This window comes from Gossypium raimondii, chromosome 3 (genome assembly GCF_025698545.1).
Source record: "Gossypium raimondii isolate GPD5lz chromosome 3, ASM2569854v1, whole genome shotgun sequence".
Classification (NCBI taxonomy): domain Eukaryota; kingdom Viridiplantae; phylum Streptophyta; class Magnoliopsida; order Malvales; family Malvaceae; genus Gossypium; species Gossypium raimondii.
Window position 1 is genome coordinate 1163895 of NC_068567.1, and position 17004 is coordinate 1180898.

General features: G+C 31.1%; 2 protein-coding genes across 2 annotated transcripts; both read left to right on the plus strand.

Moving 5' to 3' along the window:
• The first annotated feature begins 1915 nt into the window (after positions 1 to 1915).
• Positions 1916 to 7906, plus strand: LOC105796374 (calreticulin-3). The gene is made up of 14 exons (XM_012626068.2): positions 1916 to 2171; positions 3214 to 3321; positions 3693 to 3885; positions 4518 to 4776; positions 5035 to 5091; positions 5187 to 5234; positions 5487 to 5573; positions 5649 to 5706; positions 6012 to 6079; positions 6385 to 6480; positions 6562 to 6618; positions 6713 to 6796; positions 7237 to 7269; positions 7652 to 7906. Exons 1-14 carry the CDS (start codon positions 2060 to 2062, stop codon positions 7661 to 7663), a joined length of 1272 nt encoding a protein of 423 aa, XP_012481522.1. The 5' UTR covers positions 1916 to 2059; the 3' UTR covers positions 7664 to 7906.
• Positions 7907 to 11426: 3520 nt separating this feature from the next.
• On the plus strand, positions 11427 to 15970 carry LOC105796375 (probable hydroxyacylglutathione hydrolase 2, chloroplastic). Its single transcript, XM_012626069.2, has 8 exons — positions 11427 to 11589; positions 13104 to 13283; positions 13406 to 13609; positions 13941 to 14064; positions 14420 to 14520; positions 14838 to 14912; positions 15005 to 15103; positions 15639 to 15970. The coding sequence occupies exons 1-8, from the start codon at positions 11536 to 11538 to the stop codon at positions 15783 to 15785; spliced, it is 984 nt and encodes a 327-aa protein (XP_012481523.1). The 5' UTR covers positions 11427 to 11535; the 3' UTR covers positions 15786 to 15970.
• The last annotated feature ends 1034 nt before the right edge of the window (positions 15971 to 17004 follow it).

The following is a 17004-nucleotide window of genomic DNA, read 5'->3' on the forward strand; positions in this document are numbered from 1 at the left end:
AAACTCCTATATTAGTTTTTAGTAAGCCTCTCGTCCTTTTGTAATAATTTAGAAGTTGAATAAAACTCATTAAATATATATATGTTTTTATAATGAAAGTGATAATGTGTTTTATTTTTATATTTTAATGTGTTTTCCTTTTAGAAAAAAAAACCTGCTAAATAAGTAGATTTATTAGTAAGTACCTAAAACAGAAAAGGTCAATTTATGGTTTTAATCCTTCTATTATAAGAATGGAGACTTAGTCCACATAAATTAATCTTTTCATTTTTAAAGTGCTATTAGTTAATGGGTAAACTACATTAGTAGTCATCCAATTATTAGTAAGTTTCTTTTTCTGTCACTTGATTATTAAAAGTTATAAGATAGTCACTAAACTAATCGAATTTGTCTCACTAAACTAATCGAATTTGTCTTTGTTGATCACTTGTCGTTAAATGGCTAACTGGAAATATGATGAGGCAACTTTTTATTTGGCATAATAGCATCTTTAATCCTCAATATTTATACATTGTGTCAATTTAGTTTTGATTTTAAATAATTTAACCCTCAACATTTATACATTGCGTAATTTTTTTTTTCTTTTTTCTTTTCTTTGCGACATTTCACCTAAAACGCTAAAAAATAAATTTATTAGTTAAGTTTGATAAAAAATAGAAAAATAAGAACACCACAAAGATCCAAAATAATACTTTTCATCTTTTCTCATTCTTTTAAAATTAACCCTTAATGTCACGAGAAAAGCAATTTTTCTTTGTGACATTTTACCTAAAAGCTACAAAAATAAATTTATCAGATATATTTGATAAAAAACCAAGAAATAGGAACACCGAAAGATCCAAAATAATATTTTTCATCTTTTTCATTATTTTAAAATTAACCCTCAATACACAAAGAAAAAAAAACAAAACTACAAAATTACCAAATTACACAATGTGTAAATGTTGAAGGTTAATTTTTAGAATAAAAACTAAATTGACACAATGTATAAATGTTGAGGGTTAAAATTACTATTATACTAATTTTAAAAGTTGCTAAGTTTTCTTTTGTTAGTAATTTAACGGTTGGTGACCAAAAATAAAAAGTTAAATAATTGAGTGACTAAAAATAAATTCACTAATAGTTGGGTGGCTACTAATATAATTTACCTTTAGTTAATTCAAATAGTTAATACAATTAACTATTCGGTTAAAATATTAAAGTGATTTTAAAAAAAGCAAGTCTTTCTATACAACAAAAGAATCATGTCAAGACGGTGAATTTGGAAACTATGTTCTAAAAACATATCAATATTTTAATTGGAATAGTTGGCTATGTTAATTGTTCGGACTAACTAATAATATTATAAAAGTAGTATACCAAATTATACCAAATCAAATACAAAGAACTAAATCTCAAATTTGAGCCAGAAAGACCAAAATCAGAACCAAGAGAAATATACATATGGATAAGGTATGGGTTAATACATTATTTGGTATCTAAGTTTAGCTTCAATATTCAATTTGATACCTAAGTTTCTTTTGTCCCAATTTGGCACCTGAATTTAGCTTCAATTTTCACATTGGTACTTAAATTTTTTCAATTTGATAATTGAGGTTTTTTTGTCTCAAATTGGTACTTGATTTTGGCTTCAACGTTAATTTAGTACATACTTTTTTCATTATCCTAATTAAGTACCTATTTTTTAGTAAAGCACACATGTCAAAAATTTATTAGCTCACACGATGTCATTTAGCTTTCGTACCAAATTGAACATTGGAGCCAAACTCATGTATGAAATTGCAAAAAGAAAAGAACTCAGCCACCAAATGGTACATTAACCCTCAAGGTATGGACAAATATTGCCGTAGAAAGGGCTTAAATGACATTACGCTGTCTCCATATTTAAAAGTAAGTATATATTTACAGATAAAATGGGAAAGAGAAGACTTCAGTGAGTCAACACACCGAGCCAGTGTCCGTTTTACACGATTGGGTTATAGCTTAGCTTTGCTTAGCTTCTTTTAGATCAAAACTTCATTGAAACACCATATTAATGAGTTAAAAATCTTTACCGGAAATGGGCAAACTTGTTCCCAATCGCTCGTTTTTCCTTTTATTTTTCCTTTTTCTTCACTTTCTCCTCTTCGATTTCGCTCTCTCTGAGATTTTCTTCGAAGAACGCTTCGAAGGTAAAAAAGATAAGGAAAAAAAACTTTAGTTCATCATTTCTTGTTATGTAAATACTATTAAATCTAATATCGTTGAGCTTCATTTCATCTGTTGTATCTTTCTATAATTGTTTTTTTGGTGATTTGTAGAAGTTTCTAGAATACTTTTGGATTAGTTTTTCTTAGCAAATTAGTGAAAGAATTTTCTGTTTTCTTCTTTTAGGATTTTAATAACGGAAAATTTGTAACCAAGTTAGAGGATTTTTACGGTAGTGATTGGAAAGAAGAAGGTTCTGGAAGTTTTTGGTCAAACAGTTTGACTGTAGTGTATTGTGCTTTTAATTATCGTTTTCAATGATGGATCCTGTGTATTTCAATGATTGGAATTGATTTATTTTGAGTGAAGTGTGATTGCTTATGAAAATGATATTCAATTTTTTTTTTTTTTGTTTTCTGGAATGCTTTTGGATTTAATTTGTTCTTTGCAGAGTAGCCAAAAAGTTTCTGTTCCATTCTTTTAGGATTTAGTAACGAAAAGTTTGTAGTTAAACCAAACATAAAGGATTTTTGAGGTATTGATAGGAAAATAAGAATCTGGAAATTTTGGTCAAATAGTTTGACTGTAGCTTATTGTGCTTGTATTTATCGTTTTCAATGATGGATCCTATGTATTTCAATGATTTGTATTTATTTATTTTGAGTAAAGTGTGATTGCTTATGAAAAATGATATTCGATTTTTCATTTTTTGTTTCTAGAGTATTTTTGGATTAATTTGTTCTTAGCAAACCAGTAAAGAAATTTATATTTTCTTCTTTTAGAATTTAGTGAAGGAACATTTGTAGCTAAATTAAACATAGAGGGGTCTAACTGTAGTGATAGGAAAAGAAGATTCTAGAAGTTTTGGTCAAACAGTTTGACTGGATCATTATACTTGTAGTTATCACGTTCGATGATGGATCCTGTATATTTGAATGATTTGAATTGATTTATTTTGAGTAAAGTGTGATTACTTATGAAAAGATTTTTGATATTTTTTGTTTTCTTTTTGGAATTCGGAGACAGATGGGTGGAAGAGCCGATGGGTGCTGTCAGATTGGAAAAGGAGTGAGGGAAAAGCCGGCACCTTTAAGCACACCGCCGGCAAGTGGTCTGGCGATCCTGATGATAAGGGTATATTTACACTGTTATAATATATATTTGGATTTTAGAGATTTAAATGCTGAATCATGAATCCTAGTAATTTAAGATAAAAAAAATGCAATGACTGTTATATATAATGATTTTGTGAATTGATTGCTAAGAACTGTTGCTATTTTTATCATTTTCAACTTCTATGATCTTTTTATCAAGCATTACTAGTAATTGTTACATTTTCATACATATTTATGTTTACCTAATAGGGTTGAAAAAAAAAGGATGTCTAAATATACATGGTTACATTTATGGATGGCCTACCAAATTAGAGTATTGGTGTATGTATTACATATATGGAAAAGCACTGCTGGCTATAGCTGATTTTTTTATGCTTGGAAATCTTGCAGGTATTCAGACTTATAATGATGCCAAACATTATGCCATCTCTGCTAAGATACCAGAGTTTAGCAACAAAAACAGAACTCTAGTGGTCCAGTATTCTATTAAAATTGAACAAGACATTGAATGTGGTGGTGGTTACATCAAGCTTCTCTCCGGTTATGTAAACCAAAAGAAATTTGGTGGCGACACTCCTTACAGGTCTAGCAATTCATTTATCTACGTTCGGTTACTAGTGTAATAACATGAGGAAAAAGCTTATTTAACACACATGTTCTAAAATAGTTAGACTTAAAATAAAGAACATTTAGTACAAATTTAAACTTGCCGTTAGAAAGATGAGTATAAACTTTTGTAAAAATTAAGACCACTTCAAAATAAGCAATAAGTTTTCCTTCTCTTTGCCACAAACAATTCATTAGAGTGACTAAAAATTTCCAATTATGACTAGTTTATAGCTAACCAATGACTAAAACATGTGGAAATAATAATACTCCCACCAAATGTAGCATTAATATATAAATTTTGCCAATGACAAATTTCATATTTCCACATCTTAGATTATTTCCATGCGAATCCAGACTGGAATAATCAGTTATCTACAACAGAAATTTCAGACTGTTGACCTGCTGTTTGTTTTTCAAAGTCATATCTATTGCTTTTGTATGTATATTTTGGTACCATATATAATTTTCTGGTTAGATTGCATTTTCTTTTCTTTTCCTCTTGGCGACTTTTGCCTTTTCTATAGATGTTATTATAGAAACTGATGCCATTTTCAGACTTCATATTTACTTTAAACACTAGCTGATGGGTCTTTCATTGTGGTGCAGTTTCATGTTCGGACCAGATATTTGTGGCACACAGACCAAAAAGCTCCATGTTATACTATCCTACCAGGGACAAAATTATCCTATTAGAAAGGATCTACAATGTGAAACGGACAAGCTAACTCACTTTTACACATTTATTCTAAGGCCTGATGCCTCTTATAGCGTCTTAATTGATAACAGAGAGAGAGAAACAGGCAGCATGTATACTGATTGGGATATCCTTCCTCCACGAAAAATAAAGGATGTTAAAGCCAAAAAGGTAGGACTCCAAGTGTCAACATTAGGTATTCATTAATGGATACCAGCTATGATATCTGATATGATGCATCTACACTTATATTTGAAATTCAACTTTAAGAACGTACTCATGCAAAAGACCTTGAAGAAGCACCGATTTATATAATGTTACTACCCAGAAAGAATTAGAGTTCCTCTCATTATTTTTTTGAATATGCTGGTATGTCCTGATCTATTTACCTGCTGCCTCAAAAAATTCTCACATTTGTTCTTTTCACAGCCTGCAGATTGGGATGATAGAGAATACATTGAGGACCCTAATGATGTCAAACCGGAGGTAACACATGCTTCTTGTCCCTTCGGAATGTGATCTCTGAAGCGATCATGTGATTTACTGTGAACTAAACACTTCTATTATCCGGTTTTATGCAGGGATATGATAAAATTCCAGCTCAGATTCCAGATCCAAAGGCAAAAGAGGTTTGTGCTCATTGTTCAACATCCAAAGGTCGTATTTTCAGATGGATAAAACAATTTCAGTACAGATATAATTTGTGCCGATATTCCTATTCCTTTCTTTTGTCAAAACACGATGCTTTCGACAGATCATGTGTTCCCTTCCTCCCCATCCCCCTCCCCCTGAAGGATGATAATTAGGCTCTAATTCTGGTAGTTGATATGCTTTCAATGATAAGAAGTTATTTAAAATTTCTTTTAATTTTGTTCTCATAGCCTGATGACTGGGATGATGAAGAGGATGGTATTTGGAAACCACCTAAGATCCCAAACCCAGCATACAAAGGACCATGGAAGCGTAAGGTACTTTCAAGCTATTAACGTAAGATAGAAAGTAAAACCTCTGCTAAAGTTCTAACTTCTTCATCCCTTATTCAGAAAATCAAGAACCCCAACTACAAGGGAAAGTGGAAGACTCCATGGATTGATAACCCAGGTATGTCCTTGCTAGATGTCAGCAGCTCAATGGTAAAATCACACAACTAGAGCGTAACCGGGGGACTTTAACTTGCCAAAAATGGTTAATATAGTCTATAAGTAGTCACCGAGCTGCTATGACTATCCAAGCTACTCTTCGCATTTATATTTAGTTCTGATGGATTTATGCAGTTGCTATCCATGCCTGTCTTCAATACAGGCTGAATATGTACTGTCCTCTTTTTTCATTGTTTCTTCTGATATGTTGCATAAACTCTAATTAATTTGTGAATTTTCCATTGTCTTCATTTTCCTGTCCTCCAGAGTTCGAAGATGATCCGGACCTCTATGTGCTGAGACCAATAAAATATGTGGGTATTGAAGTCTGGCAGGTAAGCATCAAACATTTCTTCATATGCTTTTGGTGGAGGGTGATTTAAGATAGAACTAATCTTTTCAGGAACAAAAGAAATAATCCCATTGTTCCAAAGTTGATTACTTCCAATCTTGTTTCCTTTTTCAATAATGTGTATTAAATGACACGTTAAAGAGGCATACCTCTTGTTCCTATGGTACATTTGCATGTTTGTTGCCAACCCAGATCGAATGCCTAATTCCCGGAAAGAAATATATATGTTGAAAGGGGGGTACAGTAAGCTGTATGGCAAAACTAAATGGATTATTTTTCATACTGCAGGTAAAGGCTGGTTCGGTTTTTGACAACATATTGATTTGTGATGACCCACAATATGCAAGAGAAGTTGTAGAAGATATATGGGCCAGGAATAGGGAGGTGAGATGTTTATTTTCAGACTTCAGATTTAGAGTGAATTGAAGTGTCTAACTAGCTAACAATTTGCATGGAATATTTCAGGCCGAAAAGGAAGCCTTTGAAGAAGCAGAGAAAGAACGAAGAGCCCGGGAAGAGGAGGTTGTTAGCCCAATATAGTTTCTCTTCGAACTTTGAATCTGGAATTCATTGCATTATTTCTGAATATTAAGTCTTTGAATCTCTATTTGTGCAGGAAGCCAAAAGAGCTAGAGAGGAAGGTGAAAAGCGGAGAAGAGAGAGGGACCACCGACATAGAGACAGGAGGCACCGTAGAAGGGTATTTTATTTGTCTTCTTTATTTACTTTTCTCTAACATTTTCTTTTTACCTTTGTAAATCATTTAATCAACAAAAGTCAATGATCCCATGTGCGTTCATTGTTGAAGAGAGTAAGATCAAGTTTTAATCATAATAAATGGAGTCTATGGTAACTTTAGTTCTTTTCCTAAGTAGTGGTGGCTGGTGGTATGTGTATATATAACATACATACGTATATATGTTATACACACGCCAACGATTTGGAAGAAAGCATTTCTTTGTTACGTATATAGTGGTGATGGAAGTAATCATGGGTTAGTGTGAAGAATTAGATTGTCATTGTTTGCACCATGTTAGAAAGAGAGGTCTGAACTGCAAATCGTTAGAATATAATATTGCCTTTCTTTACCAAGCTGCATTATAGTATGAGTTGAAGTTTTTTTTTTTTTTTTCTTGGCAGCACGATCCTCGTGATTATCTGGACGATTACCATGTAAGTGCAATTTTCCTTTCTATTCCTTCACAATAATTCTTTTTATGAAACCATTTATTCAGTTTGGTCGAATTTTTATCTCAAATCGATGAATATGATTGTGCTAAAAGTTGGTATTTGTTATATTCAGTGCCATCATAAATTGTTAATGTCCTTTGCATTTAGGTTTAGGGCCATCATAGATTGTTATCTCCTTTCTTTTTTTTCTTTGTTACTGGCTTTGAATTAGATCTGTCCATATTAGACACGACACAGACAAAATAAGTACAACACATTGCATAATCAAATATCCGACACACTAGAGTCCGAGTAACACATAACTCGATAGCATTCCCGACCAAACACCTAACCACAGATTCTTTTTTCTTTCCTTATTCTTTAGGATGAACTATGAGGTTGTCCACCACAATTTCGCGAGTTTTAGGATCCCATTTCGATTACGAAAAAGAGAAAAATCGAAGCAAGGTTCCATGCTGTGAGAGTTGGGGTTACCGTGTACTGGTTGTTCTCATTGTTGTCGTTGTTGTTGTAACATCAGTGTTGTAATATGAACATTGAAGCTGAAAACTGCTAACATTCCATGATCCACCTCATGTTTGTATGCTAATTTTGTTGAATAAATTGGAACTTTCAATTATTGTTGTTTTGCTTACACTTTGCATCTGATTCAACTTTTCCACGTCATTTACAATTTTTTTAAAATTTAATTATAATATATATATATATATATATATATATATATGTTTCAAATTATAGATAAACACAAAATTTTGAGTTACAAGTCAACTTGTGTTGTGCAAAAATAAAAGTTGAGTTTTACTTAATGAATCGGTCTAATTTTGAAGCTAATTGTATTTTGGTGTAGTTATCATTTTAGTATGTTTATTATGCTAAATATTGAATTATTATTATGGTGGTGGTGGTGGTGGTGGTGGGTTATTTGAGATGGAACCCTAAATTTAAGTGTAAGCCAATATTTTATTTTATTTTGTTTTATCCTTTTGAGAATATCGGCCCAGATTTTATTGTAATGGGAAATCTTTTGTTATTATATTAGGGTTTAGTTTATATTATTTTATTTTTAAAATGTTTATTAGTTAGTTGAAAATATTAACACATAATTTTTTAAAATAAATTTATGTGAACTTCAAATGATTAAGTTTTAAAAAAAAAGAAAATTAGTTGAACATTTAATAAAATGACTTTACATTGAATTTCAAGTTAACATTTTAACAAGAAAAAATAAGTGTTAATAATTTAGATTAATTAATAATATTATAAACATAAAAGCATTTAATTGTGTAAAATTAAAATATTAAATTTTACCGTTTCTTTTTATTTTTAGATTAGCTGCCCGGTTTAAACTTTTCAAAATATTAAATAAAAGTTAATCTTTTTTAAAGTGTTCAATTTTCATGCATTTCATTAGATTTATAATAAAAACTAAATGAATAGTGACTTATTTTAATTAAAATAGGAACAAATGATAATTAAATCAGATATTACTTAATATATATTATTTAAAAGAGTTTTTCTTTGAATTTTTTTTTAAAATGGCTTTAATTTGAGCATATTCAAAAACAAAGTAACTTGAATTGAATCAGACCGATTAGATCAAGAATCTATCAAAAATTGATCTTGAATAAATTTACTTAATAATCAATTTTGAATCAGGGCATCCAAGCAATGAACCAAAATTTTAATATATATCATAAATTTTAATAATTTATTTAATAAATTAATTAAATCAATTGAATCAACAAATTGATTATTTGATTAATTTAATTATAATAAGATTCCGAAAACTAAAAAGTTTTAATTCCAATGTAAACATTTAATCATTTTTTGATGATGAGGTGAGCAGTTCCGTTTTGATCGAGGGACCAAATTTGTTTAACAACCTCATCTGAAAATTTGCCCCATTTAAAAGAGCGTTAGGTGAAGCTAACAAATGTCTCATAAAAAGGGGACAGCAATTATGTCACCAAGTCGGCTCAATTTCACTTCTACGTGTAGTTCCACAACCTTTATAAAATCGTCACCGACCAGTAACTTTATCGTCACCTTTTAAAATGGTCAAAATCTTATTGAAATCTAATATATATAGCTCATTTATTATAATTTAATTATTTATAGTTTTCTACATTTCGAAATATATAATTTTAATTTTGAAGTCCGTTTTCCATTAATTCTATAAAATAGTTGCTTAAATTTTGCTATTAGTCCTTCTACTTCATGAATGTTATGGATTTAATTTAATTAATTTCAATTCTTGTACTTTTTAAATTTTAAAATTTCAATCATCATCGAACAATAACTATTACATCCATTAAGTTAAATTTTGCTATTTTCAAAATATGATGTGGTAAACACTTGATCATATGTGTAATGTCATGTCACTTGCTATTTCAACATTGCTCACTAAAAATTCAGTTAATAGATTAACAAGTGTCATTTGCGACAATACTGAAATTTTAAAATTTGAAAAGTATAGAAACTTAGAATGATCCAATCGAGAATATGTACTAAATCTACAACTATACACATTGTACAGGGATTAGAAATAATTAAATTTAACCGAATGAATTAAATTGCTATTGTTTGGATCATAAATAATTTTCAAATTTTAAAAAGTACGGGATTAACATTGACCAATTCGAAAAGTACCAAAAATAATAATGAATTAGACTAAAGTATAAGGACTAAATCCATAACTTTTGCAAAGAACATGGAATAATAGTAGAATTTAACCAAAATAATTTGATATAATTTATTTTTAAATAATATGACATATACACCTTGAATTTTTATAGTCAAATTCTCTTTTTACAATTTTAGAAAAACATAAAATAATAAAATATATAATATTATGAAGTTGTCAAAAAGAAGCATATGTCTATTTTAAAAATAAATAAAAAATTAAAGAGAAAAATTTGATATTAAAATTAAAATACACGCCTTAAAAAACTAAATAACAATAAATAATTAAATTTATAAAATTAAAGTAATATATAATAACTACAATAAATATATATAGAAAGCGTTCCTTTATATTCTATATTCTATCAAAAGTGTCAAGGCGATGAAAAAAAAAAAGGTGGGGATATTTAAAAATAAAAAATTTATTTAGCAAAATATTTTCTTAGTCGCTCTTTTTGAAAAAAATAGAATTTTCCTCCCTCGTAAACTAAAAATTATCAAAATTTACTTTTTACTAATAAACTTATTTATTTCGAAATAAATTAATCGTTTTTAATATCCACAAATTAAAAAAAACTTTGCTTTACAAATTGATTAAATTTTATATATACCTCGTAGAAAAAATGTTTTTAATTTAATTTATTCCTATTACTTTAGAAAGTAAAGACGAAATTGACAATTTTTTAATAATAAATACCATTTATTTCACTTGATGTTAAATAAAATAAAATTTGAATAATATAAAAAAATCATAGAATATCTCAATAATATCACATAATCAACATTTTTTTCCCAAAATCTTTGAAAATTAATAGTTTAGGGTAAACTACAACCGAGGTCACTAAATTGTTAGTATGTTTACTTTTTGGTCATTCATCTTTAAAAAAATTACAAAATGATCATTAAATTGTTCAAAAGTTTTTAATTAAGTCATAGGGCTATTAAAATCGATGTTGTATGGCCTTCTTTGCTTGCACCGCCTGCACTAATCAAAAGCTTTCTTCCCCTTATTTTCTACAGTTTAATTTTTTTTTCATAAAACAACTTTGAATGTTATGAATCTTCAAATTAAAATTCAAAAAAATTTCTTTTCCGATCTTCATCATTGATCATTAACTCGATTCGGATCTAAAGTATGTTCTTCTACTCGTTAATGGGTATTGAACTACTGATTCACCGTTCAAATCGTTAAATCATAGTTTAGAGCTTGTTAGCTGATTTTTTTTTAAAATAACAATCTAGTAACTTAAATGAAAATTTTCATATAGTTTAGTAACTTAAATGAAAATTTATAAATAGTTCAGTGATTATTTTATAAATTTTTTAAGTTAAGTGACCAAAACGTAAATTTTTTAATAAATGAATGATATTGGGTACTATTTACCCAGTAATGAAAATCTATGTTTTTACTCAAAATAAATATTTTTTCATGTGTTTCACTCAACAAAAAACAGACATTTTATTGACAAGTGACAGCCCACAATGTACATGCACTGTATCTCTCTCTAAAAAGAGAAAGCTTTCTAAAGGAGAATCCATTTTTAGGAGGAGAGAGAAGAGAGATATATGCAAATGCTCTCTAAAGCTTCATCTGCTATGGCCTCCTTTCCTTGTTCAAGGGTCTGTTTTCTTCTTTTTCATTTTCATTTTCCCCTTCTTTTAATCCTTGAGTTTGCATTTTTTTTAGGAAGGAAACTGAAAATAAAATGAAATATCATAGCAAAGATCTGATTTTTTTTAATACCCAATTTGAGAAAAATGACATTTCTTTTTATGGCTAATCGAAGAAATGGGTGTTGGACTAGTTTTAGCTTGATGGGAAATCTGGGTTTTGGCTTTTGTGATATATAGTTTGCTTTTTTTATGCCATTTTTAACCATCTATTTTTTTTCCAAATTAGGGTTCATATGATTTTAAGTGGTTTTGCCTTGTATGAACATTTGAAACTAGTTTTATCACTATATGTTGATATGAATCTTGTTCAAAATGGTGTGATTTATAGTTAGTGTTTCCATTATCTGAAGTTCATATGATGCACTTTAAAAAAGAGAGCTTATTAAGGTGGGATCTAAGTCCCGTACCTTGTACTTAGATATATAACAATACACCATGCTTGGCAGTCCCGGTTCCGAGGTTGGTTTTGCGATGGCTTAATCTAGTTTAGGGTAAGCATTGCAATGCCAATGTCAGATATGAGCCTCAAGTGACTTTCCATTGGTTTTTGTTGTTTCTCGAGCCTCAGGCTTACGCTATATTACCTATATCACCAGCTATGTTATGTGGTCTAGGTTTGCAATGCTACAATACCAATTTCACCTATGACGGGAAGCTTCGATACCAATTGATATGGATCTCCGGAGAACCATACCCGAAAAGCTAGATATTAGGGTGAGAGAGAGTAGGTCCATATAAACCTTTTAAGGAAATCCCCTACTTTCCAATGTAGGATCCAAGCCCTATAACAGAGTAGCATGATATCACCAGCTATGTTATGTGGTCTAGGTTTGCAATGCTACAATACTGATTTTACCTATGATGTGAAGTTTCAATACTAATTGATATGGATCTTCGGAGAACCATACCCAAAAAGCTAGATATTAGGGTGTGAAAGTCTAGGTCCAAATAAACCCTTCTAAGGAAATCTCGTACTTTCCAATGTATGTTCCGATCTGAGCCCTATAACAGAGTTGCATGATATGAATCATTTCCCACAAGTCATTAAACTAAAGCCTTGACTTTGATACGAACTTGCTGCTTTCTCTCTGTACATTTACTTGTCTTGTATGTATGTAGATATTAGGCAAGGTAGTCTAGGTCCATATAAACCCTTTTAAGGAAATCTCATACTTCCCGATGTAGGATCCGAGCCCTATAACAAAGTTGCATGTTATGAATCATTTCCCTCAAGTCATTAAAATAAAGCCTCGACTTTGATACGAACCTCCTTTCTCTCTATACATTTGCTTGTCTCGTGTGTATGTAGATATCCATATATGAATTGGTGGTTTGCAATCATTATTATAATTCGAAATCATTTTATGTGATTTTGTATTTGATTGTTATTGCAGGAACTTTTGTCTTGAATATATGTTGGTTTATGGTTATATTTGAAAGCCTATTTTCGAATGTTTTAGGTGAGGAGTGGGCTTTGTGTTTGGCCAGGCTTGAGGCAATTTTGCATAAGAAAGGGTCTCGAGTATGGCTTGCGCTTATTATCGATGCCCCTCAAAACCTTGCGCGGGGCAAGTCGTTCTCTCAGGGTCGCGGAGTTTTGTAGTGTCACCAACGTGTCTTCCTCATTGCAAATCGAATTGGTGAGCACACCTCTTTTAATATTTCTCGTGTTTAAAATGTTTCGTTTTAATAATCTTTTTACTTGTTTTGTTTTTGTGATAGTTTGTTCGCCTTCATTTTCTCAACTCATTGTTTTTTGCAGGTACCATGTCTTAGAGACAACTATGCATATCTTTTACACGACGTGGACACAGGCACGGTTGGAGTCGTTGATCCTTCAATAGCTATGCCCATTATCGATGCTTTGAGTCGGAAAAACTGGAACTTGACTTATATATTGAATACCCATCACCATCACGATCATACTGGTGGGAATGCAGAGCTGAAAGCAAGGTATGGAGCAAAGGTACGAAAACTGTTATCTCTTGGTTCGGTCATCTTTTCAGCTCCTATCAGACATTAAAATCATAAACTCGACTGGAATATCCATTTGTAGTCTGTGAAAGCAAGCTACGGAACAGGGCATCAGCTGGGCTTGGCAAGTAAAAACGAGCCATATCCCAGCCTGGCCCATAGACAGGTTTATTTACAATGCATGTGCAAGTGAAGCTTATTAACGGTCTTTAGACAATGACATATATGTGGGTTTCAATTGTTTGGAAAGGCATTTGAATCATGGATTTTATATATTGTGACCGGGATAATGATAGTAGTAATAACTGTTGTTCTTCGTGTAGGTTATCGGTTCGGGAATAGACAAGGATAGGATTCCTGGAATTGATATTGTTCTAAATGATGGGGACAAGTGGATGTTTGCAGGTCATGAGGTGCATGTCATTGAAACTCCAGGTCATACCCGAGGTTAGATTCATTACCCCATTTTATCTGAAATTCAACTGAATAATGTATGAACTTATAGCAGTCATATTCTGGTCTCCGCTTTGTGGTAGCTTGTACCTTCTCAATCCCCCTTTTTTCATTTATTAGCTATATTACTTGGACTTGATCATGAGTGTTGGATATGTATATATGTCCAACCAGGGTATTTTCTTTTTTTAAAAGTTTTTCATGTCTTTGGAGGGTCATATCTTATCATACTAATGTTCATATATGCATCAAATCCAAGCATCACAAGTACTTAAAGAAAAATGAAGATCCCGAGTAACATAGTTTATTAGTATTTATTGTTATTATTAAATTGAAACATGTCATGCAGGCCATATCAGCTTCTATTTTCCAAGTTCTGCAGCAATATTTACCGGGGACACATTGTTCAGCTTATCATGTGGCAAGCTTTTCGAAGGAACCCCGGAACAGGTATCTTCTTTGACATCTAAAATTTAAAGGGCTATTTGGACTTGGCTATTAGTATCGAAGGTCAGTATGTTCGATATTTTTCAAGTTTTCCATGTATTTGGGGGTTGATCCGGTATCCCCGCACCTATATCCAGCATTAGACATGACTATCATACATAGGTTAGAAAAAATGAAGAGTCTGGATAAGTCAAAGTAACATAGAATTAAATGTGAAACAAATGTAAAATTCTGGCGCCGTATATCACAAACTTTCATATTCTGGTGATCATCTGTGTTTTTATCAATACATATCTTAATGGCTGAATTCTACCTGGCAGATGCTTTCTTCCCTTCAGAGGATCATGTCTCTGCCTGATGATACAAATATATATTGTGGTCACGAATATACTTTGGTTAGTCTATTAATCTTTTCTATCGAACCCTTCAGTTTTCCCCATTCAGAATTCAGAAAGGCACTAACCATATAATGTACCTGTTTTGGCAGAGTAATTCGAAATTTGCATTGTCGATAGAACCCAAGAATGAAGCACTTCAGTCGTATGCAGCGCATGTAACTCACCTTCACAACAAAGGGTTGCCTACGGTAATTTCTATAGTTTGTCTTTCTTAGCTAATTTCTCATACCTTTTGAGGATTTCTTTTTTGTTCAATATACCTTTCAAGGACTAGATCATAAAATTTGTCGAACAAACCGATAATGATTTGTTTTTGGTCATTGAACTTAGTAATTAGGTCTACTTTAGTACCTGAACTTGGATTTCGTCAAGATTTAATGATGTGACTAGTGTGCTTGGAAAATGACTGGATTGGTCAGTCGAATTAATTGGACCGATAATTGACCGGTATACTAGTCCAAACAAAGGGTTGAACCGATTGAATCAAAAACTGCTTGAAACCTTTGGGTTGAACCGATTGAATCAAAAACTGCTTGAAACCAGTAAAAATAAAAAACTAGGACAGAAACCAGTAATTGAATAGGTTGAAACGATTTAATAAATTTTTTTAGTTATTTATGCAACTGTGTTTGACCGTTGGCTCAACTCGATCCATGCGAGTCGAGCAAGCTCCCCCAAATTGCCTGATAATGTAGCATCAACTAACAATCTGCTGTTTTTCAGATTCCAACTACACTGAAAAAAGAGAAGGCGTGTAATCCGTTCCTTCGAACGATGAGCTCAGAAATCAGGCAGGCATTAAATATTCCGGCCGATGCAAATGCGGCTGAAGCGTTGGGTGTCATTCGTCAAGCAAAGGATAATTTCTAGGGCTTGTTTAGACACCATTGCTGTATGTGTATAGGTGATGTTAGCTCTTCCATATGTGAAATAAAAAACCACAAATGTTTACCAATGTTCATATGCTTTGATTTTAAATTTTTTTGGTTCTTTCGAAATTCTCTTGAGCTAATCTCAAAATATTATTTCGCTTATTTCATCATAACAATTTTTTATTCCTTTGCCTCTTATATACATGTAATTTTTAACATTAAAATCTCAAAATCGGATTGGAGATCGAATTGGTTTATTTTACGGTCCAATTAGTTTAATTGATTGGGTTGATTGGTTTTGGGTCAGACCAATTTAGATCATGTTAATTTGAAGTTTTAAAAATTTCAGGTTTTTTTGACATGTAAGTTTCGAGGTTGGATCATTTTGAATCTGGTTCAATTGTGTTTGAGGTTTGGGATTTTTGGGTTGAATAATTATTGGTATAGATCATTTTGGATTTTAATCACTTCGTTATTTGCGCTATATTTAAGTTTGAATCAATTTAAGTGTGATTGGAGAAGTGTAAGTTGTTTTTTTGGTTAATAAATTAGGTTAATCGGTTGGGGTTTAGGTTTGAATTGATTGAGCCGGATTTTAATATATTTTTTATAAAGATAAGGATAGTCTAAAAGATGAATTTGGAGAGAATGTCGATCTGAAACTTTAAAAATAAAACTTTTGTTATTTCATATTGATTTAATCAAAATTGATAAATTACATAAAGATTATCTTAAAATAGCATCGTTCTTACTTTGGTTTTTTTTTGTCAATTTAGTCATTACTGTTAGAAAATTTAATCAAAATGGTTATCCCATAGTTTGTTGACTGGATTTGCAAAAAGAAAAAGAAAAATTGTTCTTATAATCCCTTTAAAAATTACAAAATTTTTAAGTTAACCCTTTAAATCCCCATATTAAATAACATAAAGAAATGCTAGATCTAGGTTCCGAACTTCCGATATGCTTTCACCACCGTCTTCCCCCACTATTTCTTCTGTTTCCTCCTCCGATTTAGACATTGAGATAAATTTCTTAATTACTCATGTTCTCCATTTATTTATTTTCCTACTTAATAGCTTAGTTGCACAGTTTTTTCAAAAGCACTTTGATTTATGAAAAGATGATTACTCTTCAAACAGAAACTATATGTATTAAGGTTTGTTTTTTAAATACAAAGCTTTCTGTTAACCCAAATAGTGAAACCACAAAACAATTGC